This window comes from Mirounga leonina, unplaced genomic scaffold (assembly GCF_011800145.1).
Source record: "Mirounga leonina isolate KUSES-001 unplaced genomic scaffold, KU_Mleo_1.0 Mir_151, whole genome shotgun sequence".
NCBI classification, from domain to species: domain Eukaryota; kingdom Metazoa; phylum Chordata; class Mammalia; order Carnivora; family Phocidae; genus Mirounga; species Mirounga leonina.
In genome coordinates this window covers 38309452-38336137 of record NW_023270377.1, presented here as the reverse complement: position 1 = coordinate 38336137, position 26686 = coordinate 38309452, and the positions used below count along the sequence as shown (strand labels likewise).

Here is a 26686-nt window from a genome sequence, read left to right as displayed (position 1 = left end):
ATTTCATTTCATTTCATTTCATTTCATTTCATTTCATTTCATTTCATTTATTTTATTTTATTTTTCAGTAGGCTCCACACCCAGTGTGGAGCTTGAGCTCAGAATCCTGAGATGGAGACCTGAGCTGAAATCAAGAGTGGGACACTTAACCCACTGAGCCACCCAGGCGCCCCTAGAACTATTATAGATACATTACAGAACCAAGCAAATTGGTAAATGTGCTGATGATGTGGGAGTCAGATGCTCAGTGTAGAAGTGACCTGCACATATGGAATGAGGGAAAGTAAGAAAGAACCCTGGGTGGATGGACAGAAGTTGGATATACTGTTAAAAACTCATCACCTCTGAAATATGAGAATGAGTATGTATGTGTGCATGTACTTATGCACATATGTGTGTATATATATTTGTATGTATGTGTATGTGTGTGAGAGTACATGCATATATCTCCAAAGTTTCTCCCCTGAAAAGACCAAGAACCAAAAACAAGGCAGTAGCACTGAGCTCATCCAGCACCCAGATCTAGGTCTCTAGAACCAGGACTTCACAGAAAAATGGCTGGTGTCAGGGTTGGATGACTGAGAAGTCTGCAGCATCTTATGCCAAAAATGTAAGAAGGTTAAGTAACAACAACAACAACAACAATAATAATAATAAATGATGGGACCTAGTACAGAGGGGCCAGCTTGAAGGTGCTCCACTGACCCAATCTGGAACAATTTGAGCAAAAGACTTAAGGATGGCGATGAACTGTAAAGCACTGGGGGAAAAACCAAGGAATTCATGAGTCCATACCAACAACACATAAATAAAGGGGAAGACCAGAGGGCTGTTGCAGAGAGCAGAGTGGCAGATGTCAAATATGGAGGAAGTATTCGAGTTAGAATTATCATAGGAAATAATTGCCTCAGGCAAGATACATCGACGGCCACTAAAGCTGGGCCAGGGGTAAAGTTTGATGAGAAAGAGGATATTGGCATGGCCTGAAAATGTCTCCCCAGAGACTGATGGTTAGTTGCAAGGCACAAAGCAGTTACTACCCATTGAAGAACTCAGACATCACTTTCTCTGGGTGATCAAAATTCCTATCAACAGTGAGGGATAAATGGGTATCATGTATCTCCCAATGTGATAGTCTGAGGGCACAATTTCACTAATGTCATATTTTGGCTAAAAATGAGTAACTTGAATCTAATCATGAGGAAATATCAACAAGCCCCAAATGAAATGTTCTATTAAAAAAAGCAAGAGGCGATGAATTCTTCAGAAAGGTCAATATCCTCAAAGCCAAAGAAAGGGGAGTCAATGTTCCAGATTAAAGGAGGCAAAGAGGCATGGCAACTCAATGTCATTCTAACCCTAGACCAACCTTTAGTAAGCAGGGAAGATGCTCTAAAGGACATGATTGAATCAATGGACAAATATGGAACACAGTAAATTAGAGAGCGTGTCCTTGCCAAAGCCACTAAACTAATAATAGTACCAGGGTATTAACAGGAGGTGAATATGGGTAAAGGGCATAGGGCTGTTCTTCATACTAGTTTTATACTTGCCACTTTTCTGTAACTTTAAAATTATTTCCCAATAAGAAGTTAAAACAAAAATGATGACATACTCTTTTGGCATTTGAGGAGATGGGGCTTTTGGTTTGGATTGTGTTTCATAAATGCCTAGACTTCCAATATGTGTGACTTCCACTGGAGAGACCTTTGGATCAAGAAGAAAGGGAGTAAAATTTTGCAAAAGGGCTTCTGTCCAACCTATCACATGCAGACATGCCCTCACCGCCTACCTGGGAGTAACCCGCTCTCTATGGGCCTAATCAATGCAAAAGCTACTCATACAGCAGGTCTTAGAAGCATAGGATAAAGTTTGACTTAGTTTTATTTATTTATTTATTTATTTATTTATTTATTTATTTATTTATTTATTAAAGATTTTATTTATTTATTTGACAAAGAGAGACACAGTGAGAGAGGGAACACAAGCAGGGAGAGTGGGAGAGGGAGAAGCAGGCTTCCCGTGGAGCAGGGAGTCCGATGCGGGGCTCGATCCCAGGACCCTGGGACCACGACCTGAGCCGAAGGCAGACGCTTAATGACTGAGCCACCCAGGCGCCCCTTGACTTAGTTTTAAACACAGGTGCTTGCTTTCTTTTAGTACCTAAGACTTTTGTTTAATGAAAGTACTTCTTTATTTTTAATGTTTTCTTTTGATGTGTACTTAAAACATATCCCGATATCAAAAGCATGAGCTGTTTAATGGCCAAAACTTACCAAGGTTCATAACCCCTCTTAAAAAGAAACTCTTCCATTTTTAATTATGGTAAAACTCTGTGAAACAATTTTAGGTCACAGACATTCACACATAGAATTCTAATCATGAAAGCAGTGGGTGGTTTCCCTGCTTGCCTGGGGACGCTAAAAAAGACCCTTATGAGTCCCATCAGTCAAGGGGTAAAATCATTTTGGCTCTCATTATAGTTTATATGGAGGAAATATTTTTATGTTTTAATTTAAAGATATGGCTCCAAATAGCAAAGGGCTCAGTTAATATCCTGAAACAAGATTCTCCAACCTAGCAGACTTGTACTGGGAATGGCTTACAGCTGACTTTCTAAATGGAAAGCTACATTATTAATGACACCCCAGAAGATCTCAGCTGAGCAGAAATGAGGCTGGTGGTAAAATTAAAATAAAATATTAATACAATTGACTTCAGCACAGTCAATAATCAGTCATCAAAACCAACGGCACTGCAGGGCAGGAGGCCTATTTAATTTGTAGTTTTACTCAGCCACACACATCCATGATCACCAGGGGCCACTTGAAATGCTTCCCAGGGCTGAAGTAACAAGACTTAGCCATTACTAACAGGCTTTTTGCAGCTGCCAAAGAACTCCGGGTCAGAGATTGGGTCCATGAGGTATGATCGAATGATATTAGCTCGTAAACCTTTCGGTGCTTCATTGGTCATTTTCACGCCATTCTGCAGGACAGACACGGGGAAGTTTGGTGATGGGTAACTTGTCAGCCAAATGCGGAAATCTGGATGTGTGGATTCTGGGCTTAACTCCTGCAAAAAAGGAAATCAGACATGGATGGGAAAATCCAAGGGAAATCTCCAGATCATATGTGCATGGGATGGGTTGGAAGTGGGAGGAGGCACTGTTACAAAATAGAACCCACTGCTGCAATTTAAGGCACAAGTCTTAAAATCAGATTCTGTCCCTGAAACAACATTCTTCATTGAGAAGGCCCAGAGTGTTGCCGTGCTTCTCGAAAAATTTAAATCATAGGACTAGAAAGTTCACAAAGGTATTACAAAGGTATTACATAATTTAGAGTTGGCCACAGTAGAGACTAAGACATTCCAAAAAAATCTCATATCTTAACTGATGTCGCTGAAATATTTATAGCTATAATTCTCTGCCCGAGAGCCAGATCAAGAATAATCCATTCTTCTTACTGTAGCCAGGTTGTGAGAATGAGCAACATAAGTCAATATTAAACCAAGCAGAGATGAAAAGAAGAAAAAGAGAGCGTTTTGAAAGGTGAAGCATTAAAACATATCACTATCAGCTACATTTTCCTAAGGGGATATTCAGGTCTGCACTAGGGAGGATAATGGAACACTCACTTAGCACTGTCTTGAAGGCTGTAAAGGTGAGGAATGATTATCACAGGCCCTTTCCCCTCTTCCTGGTCAGTCCCATTCCCTATTGCTACTTCCCCCAATTGTTCATGTCAGTAGTATCTCATGTTTTTTTTTAATTTCAATTCTTTATCAGTAAAACAGTTTTTGAGCACTCACATGGTGAAGAGATAAGGGTCAATTAGGAAGGATACAGAGGTGCCTACCTTCTTTAATAACAATAGTGGAGAGTGAGGGCAACGTTTTTCTCTCCTACCAGCTGCCCTATGCCCAGTGACTCAAACAGCATGACTCATGGGAATTTCGGGCTACGTGTGTGATCCATTAGGGACAGCTCTTCTCTCCTATATGACTCTCTGATGGGTATCTATGACACAGTTAACAGGTCATGAGAAAGGCCTAGAGATGGAGGAGCCATGAGGAAATAGGCACAAATATAAAACCTCTAATGTAACACCTGAAGGATGAGAAGATGTTTGTAAGGCAAATAATAGAATCATTTTTCAGACAGAAATAACATGATGGCCTATATGCTTTTTTTTTTTTTAAGATTTATTTGTGAGAGAGGGAGAGAGCGGGGGAAGGGGCAGAGGAAGAGGGAGAGAGCACTCAAGCAGACTCCCCGCTGAGCATGGAGCACAACATGGGGCTCGATCTCATGACCCTGAGATCATGACCTGAGCCAAAACCAAGAGTCAGACGCTTAACCGACTGAGCCACCCAGGCGCCCCATGATGGCCTATATTCTTGAAAAAATGTGCTGTATCAATGAAAGTGAAAGAAGTTCAAATGGCTAGAGCAAAGAAGTCATAGAAGATGGTAGCAAAGGTCAACAGGAAGTGTGTTGTCAGCCATGATGAGGGTTTAAACTGTCTCGCGTGCAAAGGAAGAGTTTTAAGCAGAGAAGCAATATTCATTCACTAATTCAGGAAGTAGTTACGGATTGTCTCTCTGGGCAAGCCACAATTCAAGGTGCTGGAGATAAAGCAGAGAACAAAAAACAAAGTCACTGTTCTCATGGGGCTTATGTTCTAATGGGAGATGCAGACAAAACGGTGACAAGTGGCACAAAGGAAAATACAACCTGTTCCTTAAAGTTTCAATTGTATGTCTGGATAGTGCAAGTTATATCATTAGCTTGGTGAATTAGTAACAAAAGGGACTCTGAGTTAGGAAGGGTCTAGAGTCATGGGTAATTACATCAAATGTATTTTCTCTATGTTTGTTGAAATGAAGCACCAGGTCTTCTGTTTCCTCAGTTGAGCTATGTGGGGTTTTCTTCTTGGAATTTCTGCCCACCAAAATGGGGAAGTGCCATAACCCACTGCAAGAACAGGTGGAGGAGTATTCCTTTGGTTTCAGACTGATCCTCTGTGGCAGGCTCACTGTCTAAGTAGGTGAGAAGTGAGTTAAAGCAGAGTTAAATCCTGAAGCCTTTTGGTTTAGAGTGGCTACATGAATTTCACCCTGAAAAGCCTCCTTTGTTGTCTTTGGTCCGCTGCTGTGAAAGGTATATTGGTTTCTGTCTGCACTGTGGTTTACCCCCATCTTCGAGGCTATTCTTGTGGATGAGAGAGATTTCCAATTCACTGCATAAGCCCTTGTCCCCGCTGAGAGGGACTGGGCAAGGTCTGACTGTGTGATTTCCTCTGGTCCCCTAGTCCCCCATGTGAGTCCATCTCTCCTATAATCCAGCCAAGCCACTAGCCTGCAGCCCTCCAAACCAGAGGAGGGCATGGATTTGAATGGCACGTATATCACTAATTTTGAAGGGGGAATACAATCTAATAAAAATACACTTGAATTTTTACCTCGCAAACTTTCTCAAGGGTTGGCATCCAAGAGGTGGCAAGGTGACAATTCTGAAGAACAACCCATGTTCCTTCCTTGATAGCTTTTTCTATCATCTTCATAGCTATGGGCCCTTGGCCTTGACCAAGAGATAAAGAGCTAAGTTTTGATCCCCCATATCCCTGTGTACAAAAATAGTAAAGATGTTATTTGACAATGCATTTTTAAAGAAGAATCACTATTATTTTTACAGGAAATGTTAACATGAAGCATATTAAGATTTAATTATGCAGCATCCCTCAAAGGTCTAAACATATGCAGCCAACAAAATTCTTACTGATTAAGAATCTTATAAATACTCAGATCACAAGTCAGTCAGTTCATGTTGGAAACAGTCATGGTAATAAATGGAAAATTCGTAGGGTCTTTGATTGTTGAGATAGGAGAAGAAAAAAATTAAGAACATTTTACTATGAGGAAACATGAGATGAAAAGACCTGACTTCAAGCAGCAACTCCTAAAATCCAGAGCCCAAAAGAAAACTATGGACAGATGAATTTGTCTTGTTTCCTCCAGATCTTTGAATAATTATATTTTAATTAATTTGGCTATTGCATAAAGTTCAGAGAAAAAAAAAACATTAACCTCTAATTCCCATTTAAAAGTTTTTTTAAAGAATTCTGTGGGAATGTTTGTTTGGAATGCATTTCTCCTACAGCCTGATTCATCTGCAGCTTCTGGAAACAGTGTCTGTGACTCCCTGAGCTCTTTCTCTCTAGGGCAGTTATCACCAAATCCTCTTCGGATGAGGCCTTGAATTATGGCAGCCGTGCTAGAGTAGGGTCTCAGGCCACCTATGAACATCCACAGCTCATCAACATTGGCGGGTAGAAGCATCAGAAAACAAAACAGAGCCAGATACTACTGTTTCTGGAAGAAGTGGAGATAGCAGGTGAAGACAATGCACTGAGAAGTCCTACGCAGGGGCCAGAGAATAATCATGTTGTACAATGTGGGAAGAAGAATGGTGAGGAGCTAGGAAGATCTCAAAGGATCGAAAAGGTTATGTTGATGTGGAGAGGGTGAATCCCACCTAAAATGAATTCTAGCATCCACACCACTGCCACTCTGGTCCTTCCCACCTTTGCTCTTCCTGGCCTTTTAGCAGCAGCTCCCTAACTAATGCCCTGCTTCCATTTTGCACCACTCAAATAAATTCTCCCCACTGCAGCTAGGATGAGCTGTATAAACTACAGATCAGATCATGTCACTTTGTTGCCTAAAACCCTACCACATCATCCCATTGTATTCCAAGTCCTCAGTGTAGCCTATGAAGGCCCTACACGCCCCGGACCCTCGGGATACGATCGCAGGCCCAGGTGCTGTGGTCTTGCCAGCCACGCTCCAGCACGTCTTTAACCAGTGCTAAGTGCTGTACTCCGCTATCACTCCAAAGGATCTAAGAATCACACCCAGTGAACAAAACATGAAGTATTACAATAAATTAGCCTAACAAAGAGTATTTTAACCATTTAGCTGTGTGGCCTCTAAGAAGCCACTTGACCTCTCCATGCTTGTGTGTCCCTCTCTATAAAATGGAGATGCCGCTATTTACCTCACAGCATTGCTTTAAGAATTAAAAGACAGATGTGCATAACAAGGTCTAGCAAAATCAACAGTATATATAAAGCACAATAAAAGCAGTGGTGATGGTTTTAGAAATGTCAGTATTGGGGCGCCTGGGTGGCTCAGTCGTTAAGCGTCTGCCTTCGGCTCAGGTCGCGGTCCCAGGGTCCTGGGATCGAGCCCCGCATCGGGCTCCCTGCTTGGCGGGAAGCCGGCTTCTCCCTCTCCCACTCCCCCTGCTTGTGTTCCCTCTGTCACTGTGCCTCTCTCTGTCAAATAAATAAAATCTTAAAAAAAAAAGAAATGTCAGTATTACTTCCATAAAATGTTATTGTGGTTAGACCAAAAGGGAAAAAAAAAAATCAACTTGAAAATGGCCAGTCACCTGTTTATGAAGATTTTCTTACTCTTGGTTGAATGTTGTAAGAAAATTGACAGTAAATTCATTTGAATAATTTTTAAAGCCTTGAAATATAAATATTAGAATGTATTCTAACCTGGTAAAGTACCTGTAATATATGATTGTCCTGGAGAGTCAAGAAGGTCCCCCATTAGAGACTGGGAGAAGGGGCAGGATCAGAGAAGGTTCTCCCCAGGGTCACAGTCCAGACTTGAATTTATTAAATCAACCCAAGCTCCTACACTGATGCCATAATGTCAGAGAGTCCCTCTGTCCCCCCAAAATAAAAGTGAGTGCCCCCAAGTTCTGGTTTTATAATTTGGGTATAGAAAATTATATTAATGTCAGTGCTGCCATCTAAATATCATTTTCTTGAGACTGTCAACTTCTGGACCCCCCAAGTCTTTAGACAGTTAATGAGTGATCAATTTTTACCTTTCCCTCCCCCACTTAGGATAAGCAAGTTTGTTTTTTAAAAAAATTTGGCTGGAAAATACTCATTTTTATAATATCAGATAACCTCATCTATTTTAAAGTACCTGGTCATCAGCAAATTTTAGAAGGGCAGCCATGGGATCTGCTCCAGGAGAAAGCACAAAAATCAGTGGTGAACAGCAGTTACTATCTCCAAATGCCTTGGATAAATCAAAGGGGGGTGGCTCAATGAATGTGCGCCCCAATCTGTTGATTATAAATTCTTGCAGCATTGGAATAACCTAGAGAGGGACAAGAATATATTTGAAAGAATATTCAAAACTGCTTACAAACTTAAAAGTTCAGATCCAAAGATATTTTAAAACAAAAGACTACATTAGCTTAGTTATTTGTTAATGTTGGTGGAGGGTCAAAGGCATCACTTTATATGAATGTCTTTTAGATAGAAAAAAATGACAAATTATTTAAATAATAAAAGATGAGTGGTTAGTGGCACCAGAATTCAAAGGCATTTTTCTTCCCTTCAATGAGCATTCAGCATGTAGTGGATGAAGAATATAAGAAACCTTAACTCTTTACTTAAGTTTTAAAATACTATGTTCTAAAAATCCACAACTCAAAAGTAGAAATTTGAGAGTGATTTATACAGTACTATACCATCAAGAAAGAATATAGCTGGGAAAAGAAACAGAAAGAAAGCAAAAAGAAAAGCACTTTGAAAGAAGAACAAGCTATACTCCTGAGAAATAGCCACAACTGTCTTGCAGAAAATTCCTGATAACATACCTGCGTACTTTCAGGGATCACGTGTGAGAATGAGGAGAACTCTGTGGTTTGGAGGCCCCTCCCAGGCATTCATTGTGGAAATGGAATTTTGTTCATCAATGTGGCTGATGTGTAGCCTCCAATACATCCTTCCCTCTTTCTCTCTCTCTCTCTTTTTTAAATGATTTATTTGAGAGAGAGAGAGAGAGAAAAAAAGAGAGAGCAGGGCAGAGGGAGAGAATCTCAAGCAGATGCCCTGCTGAATGTGAAGCCCTAAGTAGGGCTTGATCGGACCACCCTGAGATCATGACCTGAGCTGAAACCCAGTGTCGGATGCCTAACCAACTGAGCCATCCAGGCGCCCCTTTCCTTCCCTCTTTCTAATGAAGGGTCTACACCTTTTCTATCTGGACAATGGCTCCAAGCTAATCACATCTCAGATGTGAGCCAAACAAGCGATAAAGATAGGTTTAAAAGACCAGTATCCCTATGTCTAGCTTAATAAATTATGTAGACAACATATCCCAGGAAGAGGAGTAATGGAGTGACAGGAACCCAAAGATATTTTGAAGGCCTCAGAATCACTCTAACTGGATACCTGCTTATACCCAAGGATGGCCTTGTGTATACGCATAACACTCTAAATTAGGTTGTCAACTCCACCAGCTGGCACCTTTCCTGAACTTGGAGCAAATTGCAAGAGCAATTTCCAAATACCAAGTATCTCAAAAAGGGGGTCTCCTCTGGAAAAAGTTCCAAGTAGTTCCGAACTTTAATTGTGTATTCTCCTGATCATCTATTCACACAAGGTTTGTAAGTCAAAATCATTGACAGGTCACAATGCCTTAAACGGCATAAATCCTAGTGTGGATGAGTGTGCGTGACAGAGGGTGTGAAGGTGGGGACCTGGGGGCCCCTGAAGGAATATCTGGACTTAAATTAGATTTTTAAATCCCTCTCCAATATTTCTCTAGGTTCATTCAACTACAGAAAAATTACAGAAGAATAACAACAGTATATAAGCACTGTGTTGACAGGGACCTACCTCACATGATGACTCATAAATTCTTTGTACACAATAAATATATACTGAACAATGAATGAATAAAAACTTGGGATGCCTCTTTTTGTGAAGGTGAGATTCTAATTATAGAAATTCTAAACAAAAGTCACAGCATAATAATTCACCCATACAAAAAGTTTCATTTCTATATAAGTTATTTCATGTTTCAGATATTTTGAATGCACACAGATATCAAGCTTATTGCAGGAAACTAAAACTATCCTGTCTATCCTGGGCCTTGTCCTTGCCTTTCGCCTTACTTTTTTCCCCACAGCTGGTCTTCCTCACTACATTAAAAAATCAACAGCAACTAACAGAAAATGAAACTTTTTTTTTTTTCACAATCTCTTCCCAAAGCTGACTTCTTCACTAAATTAGAGTTTTACAAACAAAAGCCCAAGGCTTTTAAGTTCATGGTTTTACTTTTAGTAAACTGGAGTTGTAAGTGTCCCCTCTCTTTTGTGAGTGGTTCAGATGCTGTCAGCCACTGCTCATATGTAGACCTGGCTGGAGGACCAAGTTAGGGGTGCACACATGGGGGTGAGTGAACACAACTTTCAGTGTTTTTGTTTTTGTTTTTGTTTTAATTTTAACCTGAGTAAGACTTGCTCCCAAGACCAAACTGTAGCTCCCAAGGTGAATTAAGCTGTGCTTGCTGTTCAGTTTGCAAGGCAATAGAATTGGGTTTGCTTCTGCAATCTGATTATGCAAGCATTAGGTCTGTAAAATGAAATCTGTCAGTAACAAAAATTACAGACTAATTTAAGCAGCCATCTTCCCAAAGGCAGGAATGAAGTTTGTGGACTTCCATTTATGTTTTTCTATGTATTGCAAATTCCTGTAGGATTTATCTGAGGTCAGAGAAACATAGTCCCTTATATTTGACAAGTTTCTTATTGAAAGCTGATTAACTGGCTTTCTGTTTACAGTTCAGAAGGAGAGAACGGTGGCCAGAAGCTCTTCATTTTGTAAATGGGCTCAAAACGCTGCACACTTCAGTATTTATTCCCCTGATATGTTTCTTTTATCAATAAAACACTATAAAATACTAAATTCTTCACAAAAGTGTAAGCCCATCTCATTTTTCCTGCTGGTGATTTAAAGAGCATCTTTTATATTTTTTCTAAACTAGAGCATTGGAGAACCTGGTGTGTGTGGCTTCTTGCCACTGGGTGGAGTTCGTTTTGAGGACAGAGCAGTGTAAAGGAAACACACAAACAAAAAATTATGCTACCAAATAATGTCCACTGAAAACTAGAGATGAAGCCATTGGTGATCTTCCTGGTGGATAGATACAGTATCTCGTGACTTAGAGACTGCAAGGAAATAAAAATCTACAGAGTACTAGCCCAAATAAAAGCCTCACCTAGCACTGTTCCTTTCTCTGGTATGCTAACGCCATGTTACTTTGGAAAAACCACTCTTTTAAAAGTATAATAGCCATATATTATTTTTAAATATACACAGATTCCAAAATCCCAATTTACCACTAGAACTTGGAATCTAGCTGTTACTTGGTAACAGCTAGACTGAAAGGTGTGAGGTTGCTAGTAACAGAAGAGCATACCAATAATTCTTTTTCTATTAAGGATTATAGGTGTGATTGTATAGCTAAGGGGGTCATTAATCACTTAGGTTAAATTGAATTATGCTCTAGTAGCAAACATTTCCAGATCTCAGTGACTTAACACAATAAAAAGCTTGTTTCTTATCCCTGCAAAGTCCTGTGTGTGCAGGCAACCTACTCACTGGGTCGCCTCAGTGATGGCACTTTAATATCAAATGTGATTCCACAATGTTGATGGCGGGGGGGTTACCCTGGAGAGTCTCATGCTAGAAGTTAAATGCTTCTGTCCTGACACTTCTCACATCTTATTGGCCAAAGCAAAGTTTATGGCCAGAGTCCTTCACCTCATGTGTGCAAGGGAGGAGAACCGGAAATATTAGTGAATAGTATTAATGTCTACATTCATCCAACTACCCGAGGAAAACTCTAAAGAAGATATGGAAACACATAGGGCAGAGTTATAAGACAGGATGCCAAAGTATTGGACAGAGTAGCTATGTAAAGTATAAAACCATAAATTTCACCTCAATTGATTTAAAAACAAAAACAGGGGCGCCTGGGTGGCTCAGTCGGTTAAGCGTCTGCCTTCGGCTCAGGTCATGATCCCAGGGTCCTGGGATGAGCCCCACGTCGGCCTCCTTGCTCAGCGGGGAGTCTATTTCTCCCTCTCCTTCTGCCTCTCCTCCTCCCCCTCCTCATGCACGCATGTGCTCTCTCTCTCAAATAAATAAAATCTTTAAAAGAAAGTTAGTAGAATAAAAAATAAATAAAAACAAAAACATACAAACAAAACCCCTCAGCATGAATATCTAACTCCTCATCTCCCTCAAATACACTTTAAAAGGAGAATGAATAAGGAAAGTAATATTTGATCTTTTTGGTAGCTCAATGTATTTTCAGATTAAAATGTCAAACTTTATAAAACATAAAACTGGGGAACACATTTATAAAGTCTGCAATAAGCTGATATAAAACATGAACAGAAGCTTCTTTGTTTCTTCAAACACTGAGAGGAGAAGATTGGTGGTACACGCGGAGTCATTTTAGTGGAATGGTCTATAAAGCTTAGAAAACAAAGTAAAAACCTTTGAAAATTTTAATAAAAGGTTTTAAAGGAGGAAGCCGTATTAGGCAAGAGTGTGAAATATTTCATATTCTTCCATATTTAATACTTGCAGGGAAAACTTCTGAAGGCTTAACACTAAAGTTTCAGTGGCAATTCATTTTTGAAAGGGCTACCAAGGCCGAGAAGGTTTCATTATTTTAATGATTCCTAAACAATTGTGGCTACTTCCAACACCTAAGAGCAGGGCAAGCATTATGACTTTTTTTTTTTAAGATTTTATTAATTTAATTGTCAGAGAGAGAAAGAGAGCGAGCGAGCGCACAAGCAGGGGGGAGCGGCAGGCAGAGAGAGAAGCAGGCTCCCCGCTGAGCAAGGAGCCCCATGCAGGTCTTGATCCCAGGATGCTGGGATCATGAGCTGAGCTGAAGGCAGATGCTTAACCGACTAAGCCACCCATGCGTCCCAGCATTATGACTTTCGTAGGCCCCAGGCACCTTGTACATCCCTTCCCCCATGAAAAAATATCAAAAATTATATTTTATAATTGTTTTGGTATAATTATAAGCTTAAAATAGACTGGATTATATTTGCTATTTTTAAACAGAATTAAAACATTTGCATAAACAACTAGAAGTATCATGGGCTCTAGGCACGATGCCTAATGGATACTTGGGCCCTGGTGAAGAACACACTGACAAGCCAAGCAAGAATTGCATGTGTTCGTTCAACAGACCATGGCTTACAGAGGGAAGAGTGTCTCTGCCCCACTTGGCACTGATGCATGCAAGAACTTTCAAAACTAAATTGCTTTCACCACCTAAATTCTGGTTTTTTGTTGTTAGGGTGGAAGTACTGTCTTATATCCCCTAGCAACTCAAATTGTGAACATAGTAAATTTTGAAATCATTATGTATTACTTTTACTTGAGTAGTAACAGAGGGCAACCAGGTTATTTTTTTCAATTTTTTCTCAACATACCTAATATCTACATTTTTTTCAGAGTATATGGATATCTCATCTCTGTGGATGTCTTTATACTTAGGTGAATAAATAGCGTATAATAATGCAAATGAGAATGTCACTGAGTACTGAGATTTGCTGACATGACAGGTCAGCTGATTCATTGGTTATATAACTTACCATTTAAAGAAATTAAAACGAACAGTATTGACATTTTCCTTTGTAGTTAGCAGTGATGAATGTCTTAAAAATGATACTCTACTAGCTTTCCAAAGGCCAACCGAGAACTACATATAAAGATGGCATTTGAAAAGACTGAAAGTCTACTCTATCTGCTTGGCGCTAACATAAACACCATTGACTAATATCATCAAACTAATAAGAATAGGGATTACAGCATGTAAAAGAAGTAGATTGTAGGGAATTGGGGAAGCATAAATTAAAAGGATCATAAAATAAATAAAACTATAAAATATAGTCTGCTCAGTTCTTAACTTAGTGTGGTTTTAATGATACACAAACTCCTTGAAAAATGACTGCATTGGAAGGAAGTGGGATTAGTACCGCCAGGCTCCTCCACTGCCACTGTGATCATGGAAGGAAATAAAAGTTGTCGGGACTGGAATGGCAGGGTGGGGACTGGAATCACTGAGCTGCTTTAAAATTGTAGGAAACAAACTGAGGGTTGCTGGAGTGGGGGGTGGGGTGGGAGGGATGGGGTGACTGGGTGATAGACACTGGGGAGGGTATGTGCTCTGGTAAGTGCTGTGAATTGTGCAAGACTGTTGAATCTCAGATCTGTACCTCTGAAACAAATAATGCAATATATGTTAAGAAAAAAAAAAAAAGAAGAAGAAGAAGGTAGCGGGAGGGGAAGAATGAAGCGGGGGAAATCGGAGGGGTAGATGAACCATGAGAGACGATGGACTCTGAAAAACAAACAGGGCTCTAGAGGGGAGGGGGGTGGGAGGATGGGTTAGCCTGGTGGTGGGTATTGAGGAGGGCACATTCTGCATGGAGCACTGGGTGTTATGCACAAACAATGAATCATGGAACACTTCATCTAAAACTAATGATGTAAGGTATGGGGATTAACATAAGAATAAAAAAAAAAAAGCTTGCACTTACCTTGTCTGGCCTCAAGCAACGAATGATAAGCATCCTTTGAAACTCATTTGCTTTATCTTCCCAATTTTCAGGAAAAACCTCATGATGTGGCTCCTAGAATTGCAGTAGACATAATTCAGTGTTATTTTAGAGATTATTTCTAAAGAGAATAGTATTTTGACTTAGAAACTGATTTTTAGGGAAAGCATATAATGACTAAATGAAATCAAGAAGACTAATGTAAATTTTATTAGGCTGGGGTAAAGTTAGGAAATAAGGAATGAAAAGAAAATTTAAAACACCACAAAGGGATCAAAACTAGGACATGAATTAAGCAGGTTAATGTCAATATGAATACTAATCATTAGACAAAATGAATCCTGTTATTAAAAAATGTGCATATGGAGTTTTCCCATTATTTCTCCAAAGGCATTTTAAAACCTACCAACTACTGTCATCATCTATTTATAAAAATAAATATTTATTACAAAAGAAGAAAGGCATTATACTTAAATTTATTGTGATATTTCCTGTTTTGAACAATGTTTTGGTGTCTTTTTTATAAAGGTATATTTGAAACTGTATATAGTAAAAAAGAAGCCAAAAAAGAGAGAAAGCTATTAAAAATACACAAGAAGAGAGGCATTAAGATCCCAGGAGGGTAAAATAAAAAAAAAATAAAAAAATAAAGGAGACATTTGTAAAAATTTTAAAACTCTAGGGAAGGCTATGTGGTATCTCATATTAGAAATCTCCATGCTTCAGCATAGTCAATAATATTTCTGTTTCAAATTAGAATGAAGTACTCACAAAAACATATTTGTCTCTAAGAAATAGATTTTTATTACTAACGGAGAGAGATCCAAAAGAGATTCAGTCCACAATATTTGCATTTATGTATAGATACACTCTCATTGTCATGTATAATACAAGTTGGTAACCAAATAAAAAATGTTCTCCACATATCTTGCTCTTTCTTTCTTCTTCCCATCTTCCCCAAAGAGAGCTCTTACATATTAAACCCAGGAAAGCAGGATGTCATGAGAGTAGAAATAAAGGAGTATAAAAAAATAATTATGAATTGGCAAACTATTAGCCCTCATGCTAAAAAAAAAAAAAAAAAGTGAAGGCAGGCAACAATTTCTATGTATTTCAGAAGGGAAACTGTTTTATGATTTGTGTTGACTATAATAGTCTCCAATTATCAAGATAGGGTCCCATGAAAAATTGTTTGAGAATAATTAGCTTTTCCCTCTGAAAGGGAGGTAGAAATTTTATTCTGTCCACAGTTCTTCTAGCCAGAGTACAAATTAGATTTACATGAAGCAAATTAACAGGAGAAAAAAACCAAAGTTTTATTACATGTACATAGAGGCCCAATCATGACACTGAGACCTAAAGAAGTGATCAAAGCATCAGTTCTCTTAAAAAAAAAAAGAAAAAGTGATTAAGGCAGGTAGTTTTTATACTTTCTAGACAAAGAGACCATAAATCTGTGAGGAAAAAAAAGAAAACTTAACTTTGGGAGTTTCAGTTAGTAAGGAATTCTAAACCGAATTTGGGCTGGGGTTAGTAAATTAGTAAAAAGTAACAAGGGCTGTTGATACAGCCTTCTGTGCTCTAAATTCCTGGTCTCCGGTGATGAGGATGTCTTTTTACCTACTGGTACAGGGAGGATACCTTTCACATGGGAGATTTATTTCCACTCTCAGGGGGACAGAGGGTCCTCTTGCATAGGCTGCCCCTTAAGTAACTTTTATTTAAAATAATCCATATGCCAAAGTGGCACATTTTAGGTAGCCTGCCCTTGGCCCCTACACTTCATGTCAAATGACAAAAATGTTTATTAGCTTCTATCCGGCATTCTAGCTTATATCTGCATTTATATCCTGCACTCAGAAGATGTAAACAATAGCTCTTTTGTAAAAAAAAAAAAAAAAAAATTAAGATCTATTTATTTTAGAGAGAGAGCACCAGCAGGAGGAGCAGAGGGAGAGGAAGTCTTTTTTTTTTTTTTTTTTATTTGAGAGAGAGAATGAGAGAGAGCACATGAGAGGGGGGAGGGTCAGAGGGAGAAGCAGACTCCCTGCCGAGCAGGGAGCCCGATGCGGGACTCGATCCTGGGACTCCAGGATCATGACCTGAGCCAAAGGCAGTTGCTTAACCAACTGAGCCACCCAGGCGCCCGGGAGAGGAAGTCTTAAGCAGGTCCTGCGTTGAGTGTGGAGCCCGATCCCATGACCCAAAGATCATGACCTGAACTGAAACCAAGAGTCAGACACTCAACTGCACCACCCAGGCAGCCCTGTGAAAATTTTTTTAAAAGATTTTATTTTTAAGTAATCTCTACACCAAACATGGGGCTTGAACTTCCAACCCCAAGATCAAGAGTCCCATGCCCTATCAACTGAGCCAGCTGGGTGCCCCTATTTTATAAAATTTTTAACTCACTTGCTATTATGATTGCAAGGTCTAAATTGTTAATAAATAAAAACCTGGTATGGAAATCCAAAAAAAAATATTTTAAGGACTCTGCATCTCCACACATTTGAGGATTTAAGGATTTGAACAGAAGTTCAGAAGAGAACTACCAATTTAGAAGGTGGGGATAATATAAATCTAAACTTTGATTTCAAAATCTGACCAGTTGTTTAAAGCTTAATTAAATATTGTTTTTAGTCAAAGATAAGAATAAATTACTTAGCATTATTTTGTCCCTTTAAAAACTTTGGAATAAGCAAAAGGGTTAAAAACATACCAAACTATCATATACTTTTTTCCATCCATCCTTTAAGTGCATAAACTCCCTACGAATGGTTTTGAAGGAATGTAAATCATCCAGTCGACATATTTCATCCCATGATTTTTGAGGAAGCCATGTGCAAGGGTTGGCATGAGGATTATCCAATCCAATGCCACCAGTTAGCAGAAATCTCCACTCAGCTTTATTAATCTTTGGAAAACAAAGTATCATGAAGAGTCAGAAATGAATTCATTATATACATAATACATTTAAACCATTTTAAAAGAACTGAGTATTGATTTTCAAGTTTTAGGTATGGTCCTTATGAAATCCTATAGCTGCAATATAGCAGCTCAGTACTTATTCTTATGAAACCAATTTACCCATTATAACTGGCTTTCAAAATATTTCCATTCTAGACAGCTACTTTTTGATAATTTTCCTCCAGAATTACTAATCTAAACATAAAAATTCTCTTTGAGTATATGTTTTCTAAAAATGTCTGTTTAGAGTCTTACAGGCTCTAAAAATTGTGGGAAGACAGAAGGGAGAGGGTGGGGGAATCAGCAAAAACAGGTGAGGGGGAGTGGGAGATACAGGTGTTCAGTATGAAATGAGGAAGTGACAGGAATGAAAGGTACAGGTAAGGAATGTAGTCAACGGTATTGTAAGCTCATTATGTGGTGGGAGATGGTAGTTACACTTGGTGGTATAGAGGTGATGGATCACTATGTTGTGCACCTAAAACTACTGTGTGTCACTGTGTGGCAACTATACTTAATAAATATAAAAATAAATAAAATAAAAATGTTTGGGAGACAGAAAGCATTCAATCTGCCATATTTTCAACTATTCTCCGTAAAATGTAATGAGGTACTGCTATGAAACTTTTGCAAGAAATGCAAGAATAAAACCTTTATTCCTTCAGAATTCGACCAATACATCACCAAATCAAAGTAATAAATCTTAAACACCTAAGTAAATAAAATAGGGAATTTTGTTTATCACTCTTTTCAATACCTCTTTCATTCTAAAGGTGTTTCCTATATTTTAAATGAATAGATTTGAAATAGAACAAAAATTTATGACAGGTACTGTTAAGCCCAAATGGATTTGACTAACTTGCGCAAGTTCTTAAAAACATTACCATTTATATGATTACTTGGTGTAAATATATCAACATATTTAGTAAATTTCTTAGCATACTTAAATGAGATTCTAATAGAAACTAATTTATTTTAAACTAAAACATACATAAATTTAAGTAATAATTACATAGTGTACTCTGCTTTATTTTTCATCTCTGTGAAACTCAGTCTAGTTGTGATGTCTTGCCTTAACTATAATAATTATTGTTTACCTATTTACAACACTTTTGTATGTATATATACATACCCCCCCACACACCCATACAAATTAGTAAATTAATGAATGAATGTTAGTCTTTTTTCTACAAATTATAACAGTACTGACCGCACGTTCATGTAGTAGCAGATTTATAGTTAGACAAAAGGAAAAGAGTAGCTTATCCTTTTCAAAGAGCGATCGGCAGACATTAACATACAGGGAGTAAGTAAAGTGATCCTTCAGAATCTGAAGCCTACAGGTCAACAGAAAGACAAGTGAATAAATAAAAATGCATTATACCTTAAAAAAAATGCTCTTAAGGAAACCTAATATAAACCATTTAGATGCATATTCTTCTAATAAGCTTTCTGGTCAATTACGCCCAAAACAATCAATGATCGTCATTAACTGGGTGCACCACTTTGAAAGCTACACAATGTAGAAACCCTTCAGTAGAATTGCATTTTACTGTTGATTTTTTAAAAAAAACTTAATCTTCCTTTTGGAAAGAAGTCAATGCATGGTACATTAATCTATTACGTTTAAAGATTTGTGGATTATTTTTAACTATAAAGCATTTCTTGGGGTAAAATTTGATTTTCTTATTCTGCAGATGCTTCCAAATGTTCTATATTATATATTAAATTCACAGATTAAAATTAATAGCTTCTTTATTAAATTAACATTTGGTAGTGTGCTACTCTGCTCATAAATCCATAAAAGCTGGAGAAATCACAAAACTTGATAAACTACATTTTTATTTACCACATAGATGGAACATGGAAATAGGAATAATGACAATATTTGCAAATGACAACTTTCTAGTAAGTGCTAATATGTGTTTTCTGTATTCATAGCAATTCTTTACATGAATATAACACTTTAAAAATTATCATTTAATTCTCTTATAGGGAAAATAAACCATCATTGAAACAAGAATTTCTTTATTTAAGATTTTATTTATTTGACAGAGAGAGAGCACAGGCAGGGGAAGCAGCAGAGGGAGAGGGAGAAGCAGACTCCCCAGTGAGCAGGGAGCCCAACTCAGGGCTTGACCCAGGACTCCAGGATCATGACCTGAGCTAAAGGCAGACGCTTAACCAACTGAGCCACCCAGGCACCCCTGAAACAAAAATTTCAAAAATATTTTTTATTACATAGGTTATAATAGTTGTACTAGAAATAAACAGTTGACTGGAAACCTTTGCAGAGAGCTAATGACTGACAATGGCTCAAACTAAGCACTTCCTTATCTGAAGGAAAAATTAGTATTAAAGTTTGTATTTTGATTAAGCAAAATTTTATCAGTGTTTCTTAATGTGTCTAGAAAGAATAATCTACCAGTACCACCATATCTTGGCTATTTTCAGACTGATATCCTAGGCTACCAATCATCTCAGCTCTAATTTTCTCCTTACTTGCCTATTTCTTTAATTATTTTGTACCCTGCCAGCATTCTCATAAAGAAAATTGTAACAAATTTATGTATTTTATTTCTAGTTGAGAACTCTGGAAAAGGGCTTGGTAGAGAGGGCTTTGAAACTAGTTGCTGAAATATAGTTGAATTCTCTGAAGATTTAAAATAATCAGACTATTCCTGTCCCCATTTTTATGCTAATCATGGTCTTTTCACACTTGGTATTTAATTGGTCTCATCTGTAACAGTACAATTAATACAGGGTAACTCAGATTTGGTCTTTCTAGAATAAAATAAAAATGTCTGCACTTTAAAACAAATTTCCTCTTATAGATAGGAAGATTGAAGGGAAAATTATAAGGATCACTCGTATTAGAAATTCAATTTCAGTCTCAGTGATAAAAATGCAGATTAAAATACAATATTTTAATAATCTGTTACAGTGAAAAAGAGGATAAACATGATAATTTTCAATGCTGATGTGTGATACGGGGATATAAGATCATTTGCGTTCCTCCAATGGAGTTGTATATTTGAATAATCATTCAGGAGTCTGAAAGAAGTAAACACCTTTGTTCTAATTTTGGAATTCTAGCCTATAGAAATAATTAACAATGTGGACATTTATATTTATTGCGGTATTATTAATAATTTGAAAGCTGGAGATTACCTGTGAGTCTTATTTTTTTAAAGATTTTATTTATTTATTTGACAGAGATAGACACAGCAAGAGAGGAAACACAAACAGGGGGAGTGGGAGAGGGAGAAGCAGGCTTCCCGCTGAGCAGGGAGCCTGATGCGGGGCTTGATCCCAGGACCCTGGGAACATGACCTGAGCCAAAGGCAGACGCTTAACAACTGAGCCACCCAGGCCCCCTACCTGTGAGTCTTAAAACATGAAAATCATGGCACATTCATAAAATGGTACATTGTGCAACTATTAAAAGTTATGTTTCAGAAGAGTAATAACATGGGAAAAATGATCTTGATAGAAGAGGAGGGAAAAGAAAAAACACTGTGCGTGTGTGTGTATACATTTATATTGTTTTCCGAGAGAGATTTCTGTTTGGTCCCTATAACAAAGCTATATCCTCATTAGATTTTTGTTTTTGTACTATGGGTTTTTTTGGCTATAGTTATTTATTTTGCTATATTAAAAATTTGATTAAAAATGATCCAAATTACTATGGCTATTTCACAGTATATATATGTCACAGTCATATATATATATAGCATTAAAAACATGTTTGATGTAATAGTTAAGAGTTATTATGAATAATAACCATCAGAAGGTAAGCAAAAATGAAATATGTTTTCATTGCTGAGTAAAAGGAAATAAGAAATAATTTTACTAGTTGTTACAAGTTTATACCCTTAAACACCATCAATTTATCCTACCAAGCCCCTTCCCCTGGTAACCACCATTTCACTGTTTGTTGTTGTTTTTTGTTTTTACAGGCATGAATTTTTTTTTTGATTCCACATGTAAGTGATATCCACATTACTTATCTTTCTCTGACTTATCTTGGTTAGCATAATGTGCTCAAGGTCAATCCATGTCACAAATGGCAGAACATGTACATGCAGAACAATGAAAATGGACACCTATCTCATACCACTCATAAAAATTAACTCAAAATGGGTCAAAGATGTAAACTTAAGACCTTATATCATAAAACTCCTAGAAGAAAACATAGGGAAGAAACCTATCAATTATTTCAGCAATGATTTTCTTAGACATGACACCAAAAGCACAAACAAAAGCAAAAATCAACAAATGGGACTAATTCAAACCCAAAAGCTTCTGCACAGCAAAAGAAACAATAAAAAAAAAAAATAGCACCAAGAAATAAACCTATACTTACATGGGCAATTAATCTATGACAAAGGAAGCAAAAATATACAATAGGGGAAAAGACAGTCTTTTCAACAAATGGTGCTGGGAAAACTGGACAGCTGCATGCAGAAGAATAAAACTGTGCCATTTTCTTACACCATACACAAAAACAAACTCAAAATGGATTAAAGATCTAAATGTGAGACCTGAAATCATAAAACTCCTAGAAGAAAACAGGCAGTAATTTCTTTCACATTGGCCTGAGCAACATTTTTCTAGATACATCTCCTTGGGCAAGGGGAAAAAAAGGCAAAAATAAACTCTTGGGACTCCATAAATAAAAAGCTTTTGCACAGTGAAGAAAACCACCAACAAAACAAAAAAGCAACTACTGAATGGGAGAAGATATTCACAAATGATATATCTGATAAGGGATTAATATCCAAAATATATAAACAACTTACAAAACTCAAAACCAAAAACCCAAATAATCTGATTAAAAATAGGCAGAGGGTCTGAATAGACATTTTCCCAAAGACATACAGATGTCAAACAGACACATGAAAGGATGCTCAACATCATTAGTCACCCAGGAAATGCAAATCAAAACCACAATGAGGTATCAGATGACACCTCTCAGAATCACTAGAATCAAAAAGACAAGAAGTGTCAGCAAGGATGTGGAGAAAAAGGAACACTTGTGCACTGCTGGTAGGAAGATAAATTGGTGCAGCCACTGTGGAAAACAGTATGGAGTTTCCTCAAAAAACTTCAAAATAAAAATACCATACGATTCAGTAACTCCACTATTGGGTATTTATCCAAAGAAAATGAAAACACTATTTACAATAGCCAAGATACAGAAGCAACACAAGTGCCCGTCTATAGATGAATGGATAAAGAACATGGAGTTTTGGGTTGTTTTTTTTTTAAAGATTTTATTTATTTATTTGATAGAGAGAGACACAGCAAGAGAGGGAACACAAGCAGAGGGAGTGAGAGAGGGAGAAGCAGGCTTCCCGCGGAGCAGGGAGCCCGATGCGGGACTCGATCCCAGGACCCTGGGATCATGACCTGAGCCGAAGGCAGACGCTTAATGACTGAGCCACCCAGGTGCCCCAAGAACATGGAGTTTATACACACACACACACACACACACAGGAATATTCCTTAGCCATAGAAAAGAATGAGATCTTGCCATTTGTAACAACATGGATGGACCTAGAAGATACAAAGCTAAGTGAATAAGTCTGACAGAGAAAGACAAATACCATATGATTTCACTCCTATGTCGAATCTAAAAAACAAAACAAACAAACAAAAAGCAGAAATGGACCCCTAAATACAGAGAACTGCTGGTTGCCAGCAGGGAGGGTGTTGAGGGGATGCGCAAAATGGGTGAAGGGGAGTGGGAGGTACAGGCCTCCAGTTATGGAATGGATAAGTCACAGGAATAAAAGGTACAACATAGGGAATAAGTCAATGATATTGCAATAGTGTTGTATGATGACAGATGGGAGCTACCCTTGTCATGAGCACAGCATAACATACGGTCTTGTCTAATCATTGTTGTACACCTGAAACTAATATAACACTGTGTGTCAACTGTACTTTAAAACAAGCAAACAAACAAACAAACACATGAAAAACCCCAAAGGAAACAATAACAACAACAAAAAAAATGAAAGGGCAGCCATGGGAGAGAATTTTTGCAAACCACGTATCGAATAGAGTTAATATCCAAAATATACAAAGAGCTAACCACTTAATAACAAAAAAAATCTGATTAAAAAATGGGCAGAATACCTAAATAGCCATTTTTCTAAAGAGGACATCAAAATAGGCAACAGGGCATATGAAAAGATGCTCAGTGTCACTAATTATCAGGGAAATGCAGATCAAAACCACGATGAGAGATCACCTCACACCTAATAGAACAACGGCACTAAGAAAACAAGAGATAATAGGTGCTGGCCAGGATGTGGTGAAAAGGGAACTCCTCCACAAATCACGTGTGTTTTCCCTCGGGCTAAAGCCAGTTTGCTAGCCCAGATGGTCACGTCAATTAGCAGGTAAATTTGAGATGAGATTTCTGCCTTTGCGATCTCTTAGTGGATTGCCTGTGATACGTAACGCATTCTGGTTTAATGTTTACTGGATAATAAAACTGTTTTCTCTACTGCCTTCGTGGAGAAAACTTCGGGGTTGGGAAAATATTTTGCTTCGATGCTTCTCCAACAATATACTAGCACCACGGAAGTGAATAAACCACTGCACTATACAAAAGAACATGAATCGATGTAACAAGATATAATAAAGGAACCAATAATTATTTGTAAAGCATAAAATTGTTCTAATTTTTAACTCTTGTACACAAAACGTGTCTTTAAGTGACAGAGCAAAGACATTTTCTTCTCTAGACTCCAGCAAATACCTTAATCTAAAAGTAGTTAAGATGATAATATTTTGGTGACTTGTTTTAAGCAAGGTAGAAAAAAGAACTGTAGTGAAAAGCAAAACATTGTTTATTGTTGTGGCTCCATGTGATTAGCACTGTGATAAGTTCTGGGAATATTAAACAAACAGACCCTCCAAAACCTTTGTCTCAGGAACTCAGAATCTCGTGTGAAAACCAGACATGCTTGTTCAATTAACTAACAATGCAAGTGGCTGGGAACTTCTCTAAAAAAGGTCACTTAAAATTTTGTTTTCTATATTTCAGTAATCCTTCCTACCCTTGAAAATTTCAGCTACCGGAAGAAATAGAGAAAGAAACTAAACATTTTCAAATATCATAATAAAAAACATACTTTAAACTCCACTATGACACATTTCTTCTTGAAGACGGCCACCCCCTTCTCTTTCTCATGGGCAGACAGCTGAGAAACTGTTTGCTAAGCCAAGTGTCAGTCTTTACACCTTCATTGATTTCATATTCAAGGTTGTAAAATAACGGTACTAACAAGAAATTGCTCAGTCTAAGAATATTCAAAAATTAGCAGAGTTCGACTGTGGTAAATGAAAGGAATCTAATTCAGATTCTCAGGAGATTCTCATTTTGAGTTTCTAAAAAGCAATTGTTCACTGCAGGTGACAAGTATTAAACTGAATTTCCTTTGTGGGTATGAACAGTCAAGAAACTGAAGTATCTAGCTTCATATTGATCAATAAAGTTGGAGAGGGCCATGATTGCAATGAACTATTTTCTTTGTTCAAGAAGTAATTTCATGTTAGATCCTATCCAAAATATGTTTCAATACCAAACTAAAATTTATCTCACTGATAATAAAATGAAGTTTTGTTCTCTTATACACTTACTGTTAAGTAAGGTCTTAATTCCTTTATTTATTACAGTAGCCAAGTGTAAAATAAGGTATTTTATCTAAATAAAAGTAACACAATCACAGCAAGGTATTTTTAAAAACCTTGTTACTTGACAAATTGTAACCATGTATATATCAAAATGTACATTTGTAACTTTTGGAATGCTAGTTTACAGAGGGTAAGAGTCCTGTCTTTTAGGGGTATTAACTATTCTTCTCACACCTCCAATCACAAATACATTTTGCAAATGATCATCAGAGATAAAGGTTTCCTCCTTTTAGAATTACATTATAATCCTGTCTCCCTGTAAACAATTTCCTGGCAGGCTGAATTTGGTCACATCTATTCCATTTCTCACCCTCAAATTTACTTCTAGTACAATGATTAGTCAAGCTCACATTAGCCAGAGCCGTCACACTCACACCATTCTGTAACAACAGTGACAGCCACCAATTACTATTGAATTTTCATGCATCAGTTAGTATTACTCCTAATTAGTATTTCCTTTACATACCTTTTTGCTAAAATCTCTGATTTCTCTGAATTTTCAATAGACAGGATGTAAAGGTTAATAAACCAGGTCAGTGAGTATTGGTACATGGGCTCGATGTTAGCTAGATCAGCAATGGAGAAGAACAGGATGGTGGAATGGATGGCAATAGGCCGATAGCCCATGCGGGTGTTATCTATCTTCTTTTCTGTCTCTTCTGCTACTTCCTGCTTTTGAGAAATCTCATTAGCCAAAGCCTTGGAGGAAGATAATATCTTAATAGCGGTTTCATCTTCTAATATATTGCCTTCCGAAGATGAAAGAACTTCTAAAATCTTGTCTTCTATTTCTTTTAACTGCCTGGAATAAAACACAATTTTCTCAGAAGAAAAAGAAATCATTTAAATTCACTTCACGCACACACTCTTGTCTAGGAAACCAAGAGCTTGTGACCTAAAGAAACGCATCACTTTGTGACAAAACACCCGTAACGGTGATGTTGTATAATTAATTTCTTATCTTAACAAAATGTCAAAAAGACGGGACTTTCTGCTCCACTTCTCTTTCCGACGATCATTTACATGGTAACTAGAGGGAGAGGTGTGAGCCGATCTGCTCTGCCATCAAGTATCTTGGCCCTGAGTGAACTGAAAGTATCACTCCATTTATTTTCTAACATTGTTCATGACTTCTAGAGCTTTGCCCTTTGTACCTATGGTAGAGATATTACGAGCAGAAAGCGGGATGTGGTGTGTTCATTCAGACTGGGCTCTGGTGGAAAGAGAGAACATCAGTTACATCGTCAATACTAAAACGTTTGTGCTAAGACTTTGTTGAGTAGTTGAATATTCATTGCCATGACTTGTGATAGACCTTCCAGTTCTTCCAGTGCCTGAGAACTTGTTTGTAAAAATATACTCTTACGCAGTTTTCCAAATTAACATAGAGGCATTGTAATACCTTCTATTTTCCTTTTACATCTCCCTATTCAATGCACCTACTAAACCTAACAGAATAGATCTTTAAAATGTACTTTAATCCATTCTAAGTGATCTTGAAACAAGAACAATTCTGTGGGTTTTTTGTTTTTGTTT

At 37.6% G+C, this 26686-nt stretch overlaps 1 protein-coding gene across 1 annotated transcript in view; it reads right to left on the bottom strand.

Moving 5' to 3' along the window:
- The window catches only part of DNAH7 (dynein axonemal heavy chain 7), a 243597-nt gene that overhangs the window by 32685 nt on the left and 184226 nt on the right, over nucleotides 1-26686 (bottom strand). The window contains exons 51-57 of the mRNA XM_035008349.1: nucleotides 25617-25952; nucleotides 18651-18777; nucleotides 17193-17387; nucleotides 14456-14548; nucleotides 8011-8187; nucleotides 5466-5627; nucleotides 2875-3075 (exon numbers count right to left, since the gene is read on the bottom strand). Coding sequence (XP_034864240.1) covers nucleotides 2875-3075; nucleotides 5466-5627; nucleotides 8011-8187; nucleotides 14456-14548; nucleotides 17193-17387; nucleotides 18651-18777; nucleotides 25617-25952 — 1291 coding nt within the window. The remainder of the gene's footprint in view (nucleotides 1-2874; nucleotides 3076-5465; nucleotides 5628-8010; nucleotides 8188-14455; nucleotides 14549-17192; nucleotides 17388-18650; nucleotides 18778-25616; nucleotides 25953-26686) is intronic.